The following is a 9,314-nucleotide window of genomic DNA, read 5'->3' on the forward strand; positions in this document are numbered from 1 at the left end:
ATGAGGTCTCTACTGAAGCTGGTTGTTCTGCTGTTCTGTGTCCAGAGAGGAGAGGGACACTGGCTGCGCTCACTACTCGGTAAGGATGGATGGGGGTCACGACTCACGACCTTCGACATTGGAGATGGGACAGGATAGAATTTCTTCCTATTTTCTTCAGTTTTGTACTGGGTTATATGTGTCTAGATATTGTTGTGTACTTTGAGATTGGTTTACATCAGGATGATGTTTGACACTGGGACTTGAGTGACAAGGCATACACAGTCACTGGAGAATTTTGAGAGCATATTGTGTGATTTCTGTTCTGGAGTTTTTCAGGGTAGGGTAGCACTGACTATCAGTCTACTGCAGTCTATAGTGTAATGGAATCTGGTCTAAGCTGGTGTGATGAGTTTCTTAATAACCCTCTCTCTTTATCACCATCTTTCAGAGCAGCGAGGGCAAGCATCATCCTCCCCATCAGAGGAGGAGAGGAGAGGTGGAGGAGGAGAATCCAACAAAGGGAACAACAACAATAAGAACACAGAAGGTTCCAGATTTGCAGTAGAAGACCAAAGGGGTTCCGTCCCATCCCCAGTCATCCCAATCCGGTCCCGCCGCTCTTCAACCCAATGTCGTCTCCGCTCCATCCTCCTCCAGGTACGAGAGCTGGGTCTGGGCTACGACGCGGACGAGACCGTCCTCTTCAAGTACTGCAGCGGAGACTGTCCCCGTGTCCGCTCCAACCATGATCTGACCCTGACCAACCTGCTCCTGAGGGGGGCCCTGCCCGAGCAGAATGGAGAGCCGTGGCAGAATGGACCATGCTGCAGGCCCACCCACCACGAAGATCTAGCCTTTTTGGATAACGCCCATCGCTGGCACAAGGTGGAGAAGCTGTCGGCTGCAGGGTGTACCTGTGTGGGTTAATGGGGAGGAGCTGGACGTGAAGGGGGAGGGCCTGAACATTGACTTTTGGGCCGTGGCCATTGGCTGTTCAGAATGCAATGGGAGCGGCATAGAGGCTCAGGCTGTACAAAAGGAGAATCAGGAGGAAAGAGATTACAGATGTAGCTATAATTTGCTAGAAAGAAATGCATTCATTTTGCGTATGTATATTTATATTTATTTAAAGTTGCTTTGGGGGAGTTTTTTTAATTATACCAATGATGTTGAATGGATCTTATTTTGCTGCATAGATTAAATGAATAGTGGTTAACACTATGGTTGATTGTTGAGTAAAACTGTTACAATTCGAAAAAAGGTCCTCAGCGAACCAACAAGGTATTTATGTAAAATAAATTATTTATTTATTTGAGATGTTAACTGTATGATGCTACTTAATTTATTTTGTCCATGTGCCATATTCATATGTACAACTTGTAATAAAGACAACCATATCTACATGTTTTATGACCAATGTTGGTGAGTGATATTACATTTTCCCTCATGGCTACTAAGAAATATATATTAGAGCCTATGATTCATTTGGAAAACACAAAGGGTTTATTCAAAACTCATCATTTACAAAATATTTACAATGAATATTTAAAAAAACATTATTGATAATGCTGGGACATCAGCAGTACTTTCATTAATTTATTCCATATTTTAGCCATGGAAGCAACGGCACGTCACATTTCAAACACACAACCATTTCCCTCAACCAAAATCCGATCCCTGACCCTTAGTCAAGAACAGGCAGTTCAGTACAGTAGGGAACTCATCAGTTCTGACGATATCATGACTCTTTTCCTTTCTGTTATGTCCACCTAATGATTACTATGCTTTTTCCTGTTGAACAACCACCACATCCTCTTCAGTTTCCTCTGGCTCCGCCCCCCACACCTGGACACGCCCCTCCATGGCTGTGAGGAGGCGGGTCTCCGAGGGATGGAAAGACAGCGATTGGACGACAGCCTTCCCGACTGGCAGCTTCAGCATCAGAGAACCCTGAGAGAGAAACAAGAGATGTTCAAAGATGGAAAGAATCTAACACCAATAGGCACACATACCAAGTCCTTGAATCTGCAGCTGTTGACATTTACAGATACTGCTGTGCTATTCCGTTTCAAATATGCATCCAGTTAGCAAAATCAACCAATCAAATCAATTCATTTTGATAGGTAGTGGAACTATCTATTAGATGAACAAATCCTCCATCCCTCGTACCTCTACCAGGTCCCAGCAGTACACGTGTCCGTCTTCAGAGCAGCTCAGGACGTGAGTATCCTTACTGGACAGACAGCAGTCCAGCTTGTAGCCCTTCATCTTGTGTCCTGTGTACTCTCCCAGCATCTCCCCTGTGCTCTTGTCCAGTAGACGCACGGTGGAGTCCAGGCTGGAGGTCAGAGTGCACTGGCCGTCCGCACTGAAACACACACACGTGATGGGGCCTGGAACACAGAGACAAACACATAAGAAATCAATGCGACTCAGGGTGGTTTAGGTACAGAAGTTAGTGATAGTTAGTACAACAACTAGTTGGTAAGACTAGATACTGACTGTTGATGAAGTCCACATGCAGCTGGCCCATCCGCAGGTCATACCGTCTCACTCTCCCGTCCACTGACCTGGAGAAAGACATGAGATAGAAAATATGCTTAGAGGACTCTTCTATAAGAATGAAACTGAAATGAACAGAAAGGTTCAGACTTGGTACTGACCCAGTGAGCAGCTCGTGTTCAGACACCTTCAGACTGCTGACACCATCCTGAGCCTCATCCAGAATCTGGATGGGGTCAAATTTTCTGGACCTGGTGTCCCAGCAGCGCACTGTCCCATCTATGGAGCCTAGAGACCGACACGAGTACACACACACACACTTGAGGTGGGTCCTGTTGTGGATGAGCAGGACAATGCTGAAGCCACAAACCTGGTTGTAGAGGTGACTGAGATGCACTTTGCTGAGGAAGGACGGAGGAACGAGAAAACTCACCAGATAAAATGACTGTAGCTTCTTCATTGAACTGGACACAGTTGACTTTCTGCAAACAGAGAGACAGACCAGAGGCAGAGCCATATCCATGTTAATAAATGGCTCCAGTTAGAGGTTTAGTTGTTGTATTCTTTCCTGTCTCTATTCCTTCAACATAAACATCTCTTTCTATATTTTTTTTCTGACCCACCTGACCTCTCCTACCCGCCTCTTTCTCCCCTCCCCTCTTTCTCTAAAACTCCATCTCTCTCTCTGTGACACAGGAAAACATAGTTGTATTATTTTCTCTCACCCCAGCGTGACCCCTGAGTTTCCGGGTGACCTGTCCCGTGGCGACGTCCCAGAGGATCACCGTCTTGTCCGAGCTGCAGGAACACAGCTGGCTGTTGTCATAGGAACTAGGGAAGGAATCGATGGTAAGACACACACCATTACCTCAGATCATATTCCCCCAGGGGCCCAGAGGCAGCAGGGAGACAGTGAAGGACAAAGCAGGCAGATGGATAGAGGAAGACTACACAAGCAAGCAGATTGATCACATAGAGAATGACCAGCAGAGGAAAGACAGACAGAGAGTAAAGGACACAGAAGGCAGATGGATGGATAGGGGAACTTAAACAAGAATACTGAATGAGTAAAACATGTGCTGCTTCTTATCTATCAACTATACCGTATGTATCATTTCTAATGCATATCTCCTACTTCATATAGGGGAACATACAGGCATTGGCGTCTGCATATAAGCTAGCTATCACACTGAAAGAGAACGCTTAGTGAAGTTAAGTGCTTCCCACTCAATCAGATCTAGGATCAGCTTTATTTAACCCAAATTTGGCCTTTACCAAACACATTCTTCAATAAAGTGTTCCTCAATCAGCTGTCTGTATTGCTCTAGAGCAAGGGTCTCCATCAGGCAGATCTACCAGTAGCTCTCAGCCCACCTGTGAGTAGCTCGCCAATCAGTTCTGAAAGTGCATTTTTTAAATGTGTTCCATCGCAAACAGTCCTAAACATAAAGCTCCCGGCTACTATCCAATCAAATCCACAGTGACATTATCCCTCCCCTGGTTAGCCACCACTGCCTTCAAAACCCAAACTTAGCACAATATCTGACAATTCATTTCCAGCAATATTGCTGGCTGTTTAGTGCACGCGTTTGTCTATCACTCTGTTTGCAGGACAGTTAGCAATGATGATAACCGTCTTGTGGGTAGACAGAAACACTTTCCCCCAAAACTTTCTCAATTAAATGTTAAGTGCAAAGTAGGCTTACCTGACAACACTATATTATGATTATTTGTATCAATTGGGTGGCGATTGTTTTGCAAACCCTGCCATGACGTGCTGCAGCAGTTGTCTCAGCAAAAAACATCGCTCAACTGACACATTCCCCTCTTCACTAAAACGTTTAAATTAATTATTTTTTTTTTTTAGACCAATTTTTTTCTTCAGATGTGATTTAAGCACTGACATGGACTCAAAACATAAATTTTCGATGTTTCTCTTTGAATAATTGTAATATTGAGAGTAGTTTTACAAATGATTTTACGAGGTATATTGACATAAAACACATCTGTTGAACACCTAGGACCCCGGGAAGAGTTGCAGGTCTCGTGACAGAAAAGGTTGGAGACCCCTGCTGTAGAGACACCAAATCATCATGTTTTACACCGTTTTGGAGACTACAAAAACTCAAATCAGATTAAAAAATGTACCTAACTCAGTGGAGATTAAAGGGATCTCCAGAGTAAGCCATCCCTGAGACCGGGTCTGGTAACTCGTACCTCTGCAGGTTAACAATTAAGTAACGTACCACAGATGTTTATGCAAGAGGGCTTTACAACCAAAAAGAGCGCAATGCATCGATCTACAAGACTTCAAAGAGGGCCAGCTTACTTTCTGATATAGGTTTGTGTAATAATACAGACACTGACCCATCAGCATCTAGAACCTCGTATCCATGGCCACTGTACGTCTTCAGCAGTGTCCCTCGACTTACACTCCACAACTTCAGAGACTTGTCACTGCCGCAAGACAGCAGGTAGTTACCATCAGCTGAGAAAGAGAGGGAGAGGGGTGGGGGAGAGAGAGACAGGGAGGGAGAAAGAGGTGGGTCGAGAGAAAATGAGAGGATGAAAAACACCTGAAACGCGTTATGTAGATACAGCCTCTCATGACATACACAAGCAGCTCCAAGTAGAGCAACAGTCAATGCACCTCACGGTATGGGTGTTTGTTTGAGTTCTCACCATTGAATCGCACAGCTCTTACAGCCCCTTGTTGGCAGTCTATGGTCCTGAGAAGGTTTTGGGGGAGCTGAGGGACCTCAGGTTTGGGCTGGGGAAACGACATTTCACACTTCTGCCTGTAGAAAGAGAGGTTGAAACATATAGCTATTATTTTTCTCCTGACTTGAGCATCAACTACGCTAACGTTAGTAGTGGAAAGAGCAAGTGCTGTGGAAAGAGCATCATGGAACTTGGATAGATATCTACCTGAAATACCTTGCTTGTTCGCTTTAGTTTGATGAGAGAGCAATCATTAACTGACTCATATTGATTTCTGTTAGCTAACAGCAAACGAAGTCCTTTTTCCCCCTACAGTTTATGCTCCAGAATGTTCATATTTTTGCAAATGTGTGGTTTACTTCCTGTCTGTGATAATCGTTTCGTTCCGGGTAAAAGCATTTGTGTTAAAATAAAAGTCCGAACATTCTCCCTCCGCATTGAGAGTCCTTCGCGTCCTTTAAAGCATTTATTTTGAAATGCATCCATCGCACAGCGGAACTGATAGGCCCCGCCCCTTCATTCGCCGAGCTAGCTGACGGGTCCCACTCAACACCGTTCTGCCACTAAATTAATCCTTAAAAATATCTCAACAAGAAGGACATTATGTCCGCAAACAACATGTCAGGCCCACAAAGGGTAAACAAAATTATCCGGTGAGTACAATTGAGTAAATGTCGTTGGGTTTGCGCGCTAACGAGATAGCTACTTAGCTAAATCACACGTCTTCAGCACTATTCTAACGCGATTATAGACTAGCTAACAAGCTAGCTAGAACGCCTGTCATTTTGTGAACTAACTAGATGTTGTTACACTGACATATAGCTAAGTAAGGTAGCTAGTTGCGTTATTTGTGGTAGGGTCATTCATATCTTGGTTGTTGTTGTTACAGATACAAGCCCCCCAGCACTGAAGCAAACCCCACCCTGGAAGACCCGACTCCAGACTACATGAACCTACTCGGCATGATCTTCAGCATGTGTGGCCTGATGCTGAAGGTGACCCAGAGACATCTGTTTTTACCACACTGACACACACACACACACACAGATGACCTCGCCCCTCCCCCATTAATTGTGTGAGGGAGGGAGGTAGGTAGGTAACCTCCCAAAGGAGAAGTTGCCCCACTGTGTTCCCATTTACGGGACTAAAGTCTACCACCTGGGGGCCAACTCCAGCCTTTCAACTGAGTGGTTTATCCTAGAAGGGTGTGTGTCCCCAAATCAACTGGAGCCAGTACTTTCTGTCACATATCCCTAATTGACTGTGTGTGGTGCTGGGTGTTACACCCACCTAGGTAATGTGACGGTCTACTACTCTACGATTGGATGAATTGTCACTACGTCCGATAGTGGAGTTGATGAAAAGTCCAGCACACCGGTAACCTTGACGCTACCAACTATTTAATGGCTCTTTTAATCAACACCTTTCCCTCTGACTGCTGCCACTGAAATCAGTCCTAAAATGTTATGTAGGGCACCGGTGTCCCTGTGCTAGCATAGCAACATATTTTCCTTCACTCTCCCTGTCCTCTTACTGAGCTCGAACTAGTGATCCTCTGCTTCTCAAACACACGTGACCGCCCGCTTGACAACATACTAGCCGGTTGCGACAGCGAAAAAGGCACATATTCAGCAATGCTAATGGTGACATTTCACGCAGTGGATTGAAATTGCAGTATGATCTTAACCTGTTACACGTAGGCACATTATCTTACACCATACGTTAGTAACTGTCTGGCTATGCCACAGCACTTCTACAGCCTCATGCAGAAAAGCTGACACACACACACAGCGCATTATAAAGTATAGTATGTGGGTCATTCTGTGGTCCTTAACCTTCTGTGTTGTGTGTTTCAGTTAAAGTGGTGTGCGTGGATAGCAGTGTACTGCTCCTTCATCAGCTTCGCTAACTCACGCAGCTCCGAAGACACCAAACAGATGATGAGCAGCTTCATGTGAGTAGAACAAATATGTGTGTGTGTGTGTCTGTCTCTCTCTGTCTGTGTGTGTACGTGTTCTGTCTCTTTTATCAAGTCTCATATTTCCAACCTACCCAGGGTCTGTATGCGACTATGAGGGCGAGTGAAAGAAAAGTGTAAAGTGTCTGCTATTATGCCAAAATGCAGAGTTATCTATTATCTGTCTCATAATGGCTCACTGTTAATGTGTTAACTATAATACCAGGACGCAGCAGGAAGTTAGTTTGGCAGCTCTTATTCTGCCTGCGTTTGGTTCCTAGGGAATTACACCCGAGGAGGGACTAACCGGAATGTGTCCAATAAAAAACACTTTTCATTGCTAAATGTTTCCGTTGCAAAATGTTTTGCTACGGATTGCGCTAATGAATGCACTCCTGGCAATAAAACTAAAGACACAGGAAGTTAGTTTGGCAACGCTCGGCTCTACCTGGCATTGTGACATGCGATGGGCTCAGCTTTAATGTCCAAAAGCTTTTAACATTGACCTCCAGGTGTTGCATTTACCCATAACAATTAACTACAGCAGATAATACCACTTACTTTGTGGGAGCGTGTGTGTCTGTGTGGCATTTTTCCAGGTAAAGTAGTGTGTGTGGCTCTGCAGGTAAAGTAGAGTGTGTCAGGACATCAGTAGTAGATGCCTCCCAGTCCATCACCTAGATTAGTTTTTTAATTAAAGATTGTCTCTATGCCGTCCTGGCTGGTAACACAAACTGTGTGGATCAGCAAAATGTTGTAGACGTGTAATATGCAGCAACTGTGATATAGGCCTAATCACCATGGAAAAACATGAAGTTTTTATTGTGTGTGTGTATATATATATATTACACACACTGATCCAAGGTCGGTTTGGTTTTTCTTTTATAGTGAAGGTTAAGACCTAAGGGATGGTAAGCTGATCCTAGATCTGTGAAAAAGAGGACACAGTGTAACCACTGAACCTGAAGGCACTGAGGCTTCTGCTGAGCAATCTCTTCAATATTTATTGCTAATTAATTTTTATTTTCTCTCATCCTTTTTTTTCCTTCAATCTCTTCTTTCGATCAGGCTGTCCATCTCAGCCGTGGTGATGTCATACCTCCAGAACCCCCAGCCCATGTCGCCACCGTGGTAACCAAGGACCAATGGCGGGGGGGCCTTGCAGGAGAGGGGCGGTTCCAGATTGAGAGTGGGAGACTGACTCCTGACTCGCCCACTGACCATCTGGGAGAGAGAGAGGGGGATGGATGGATGGAGACAGAGAGGGAGGAGGGATAAAGATGGATGTATTGAGAGGAAACACAATGGTGGACATGAGGCAAGAACAAGAAGACCAGGTGGTCCTGGTTATTCTCCAAAATCTCTCTCTTCCTGGAGATATTGCAGGTTTTCTATTGAATTGTCTGATTCACCCGCTGTAAGCTGAGGTCTGTTAGTTGGAAATAAAGATGGAAGGTTTTATAAAGGCACTGTGTTTTGTTTGTCCTGTTACATGTGACGGGGGTCACTGTGCTTAGCTGTACCGTGACCACCCTCCTGAAACACCTTTAGCCAGCTGTGCCACCGAAAAGGTACAGGTTGGATTGGTATTCCAAGCTGAGGAGTTTAACCAATTCAGGGCTGTTACACATGCATGTTCTGATAACGTCTTGGGTCTTTAGGCCCAAACACCACTGCCTTCCAATATCTGACCCAAGAGCTTACATTGAGCAACTGTTATGAAAGTGACTGTGTGCCTCTCTAGGCAGTCAGTACAATCTCTCTCTGCAGTTTAGCTCTGGGAATAGCTACCTCAGTCCTAAAAGGTCCCCCCCCCACCACACTCACACACAGGACATAAACCCTCACTCAAGCCCTCAGTCTGTCCCTGTCTAATCACTATCTAGGCACTGCTCTCCACCACACGCTCTCTGCCTCCAGACTGTGTGTGTGTGCCTGCTAATGACAGAGCAGAGGGAAAGGCAGAGTGGGGAGTCAGCCGGATCTGGAGCTGATTTAGTGGACTTATAACTCACGTCCGACCAGCCTAAGGCGGATCAGCCCCAGCAGAGTGGGCACTTCTGTGTTGTGGACACTTCTGTGTTCGGGACACGTGCCAGAGACAACCGGTTTCAACAAACTCCACTGAATTTTTCTCCTGATTTTGCACTGA

General features: G+C 45.1%; 3 protein-coding genes across 4 annotated transcripts; 2 read left to right on the forward strand and 1 right to left on the reverse strand.

The window, feature by feature from the left end:
• Positions 1 to 1,371, forward strand: LOC112241450 (persephin). Its single transcript, XM_042305495.1, has 2 exons — positions 1 to 79; positions 431 to 1,371. Exons 1-2 carry the CDS (start codon positions 1 to 3, stop codon positions 907 to 909), a joined length of 558 nt encoding a protein of 185 aa, XP_042161429.1. The 3' UTR covers positions 910 to 1,371.
• Positions 1,372 to 1,462: 91 nt separating this feature from the next.
• On the reverse strand, positions 1,463 to 5,601 carry wdr83 (WD repeat domain containing 83). 2 transcript variants are annotated; one of them, XM_042304719.1, is made up of 9 exons: positions 5,422 to 5,601; positions 5,167 to 5,282; positions 4,852 to 4,972; positions 3,210 to 3,315; positions 2,918 to 2,966; positions 2,646 to 2,772; positions 2,485 to 2,552; positions 2,152 to 2,375; positions 1,463 to 1,932 (listed from the first exon to the last, which is right to left on the reverse strand). In XM_042304719.1, exons 2-9 carry the CDS (start codon positions 5,267 to 5,269, stop codon positions 1,762 to 1,764), a joined length of 969 nt encoding a protein of 322 aa, XP_042160653.1. In that variant the 5' UTR covers positions 5,270 to 5,282; positions 5,422 to 5,601; the 3' UTR covers positions 1,463 to 1,761. The 2 variants fall into 2 exon arrangements, with proteins under 2 accessions (XP_042160653.1, XP_042160651.1); XM_042304717.1 differs by having other exon boundaries at positions 5,413 to 5,601.
• A 95-nt stretch (positions 5,602 to 5,696) lies between these two features.
• On the forward strand, positions 5,697 to 8,631 carry wdr83os (WD repeat domain 83 opposite strand). Its single transcript, XM_042304726.1, has 4 exons — positions 5,697 to 5,858; positions 6,095 to 6,200; positions 7,062 to 7,159; positions 8,231 to 8,631. The coding sequence occupies exons 1-4, from the start codon at positions 5,809 to 5,811 to the stop codon at positions 8,295 to 8,297; spliced, it is 321 nt and encodes a 106-aa protein (XP_042160660.1). The 5' UTR covers positions 5,697 to 5,808; the 3' UTR covers positions 8,298 to 8,631.
• The last annotated feature ends 683 nt before the right edge of the window (positions 8,632 to 9,314 follow it).

This window comes from Oncorhynchus tshawytscha, linkage group LG02 (assembly GCF_018296145.1).
Source record: "Oncorhynchus tshawytscha isolate Ot180627B linkage group LG02, Otsh_v2.0, whole genome shotgun sequence".
Taxonomy (NCBI): Eukaryota; Metazoa; Chordata; class Actinopteri; order Salmoniformes; family Salmonidae; genus Oncorhynchus; species Oncorhynchus tshawytscha.

Excerpts from the sequence above, each read along its gene's own strand:
- wdr83 (XM_042304719.1), bottom strand. The coding sequence starts at position 5,269 with ATGTCGTTTCCCCAGCCCAAACCTGAGGTCCCTCAGCTCCCCCAAAAC. Across the intron at positions 2,773-2,917 it reads AGCTACAGTCATTTTATCTG|GCTCCATAGATGGGACAGTG; the intron begins GTGAGTTTTCTC and ends GTCGGTCTCTAG. Across the intron at positions 2,553-2,645 it reads GAACACGAGCTGCTCACTGG|GTCAGTGGACGGGAGAGTGA; the intron begins GTCAGTACCAAG and ends GTCTTTCTCCAG.
- LOC112241450 (XM_042305495.1), top strand. The coding sequence starts at position 1 with ATGAGGTCTCTACTGAAGCTGGTTGTTCTGCTGTTCTGTGTCCAGAGA. Across the intron at positions 80-430 it reads CTGGCTGCGCTCACTACTCG|AGCAGCGAGGGCAAGCATCA; the intron begins GTAAGGATGGAT and ends ACCATCTTTCAG.
- wdr83os (XM_042304726.1), top strand. The coding sequence starts at position 5,809 with ATGTCCGCAAACAACATGTCAGGCCCACAAAGGGTAAACAAAATTATC. Across the intron at positions 5,859-6,094 it reads AGGGTAAACAAAATTATCCG|ATACAAGCCCCCCAGCACTG; the intron begins GTGAGTACAATT and ends TTGTTGTTACAG. Across the intron at positions 6,201-7,061 it reads TGTGTGGCCTGATGCTGAAG|TTAAAGTGGTGTGCGTGGAT; the intron begins GTGACCCAGAGA and ends TGTGTGTTTCAG.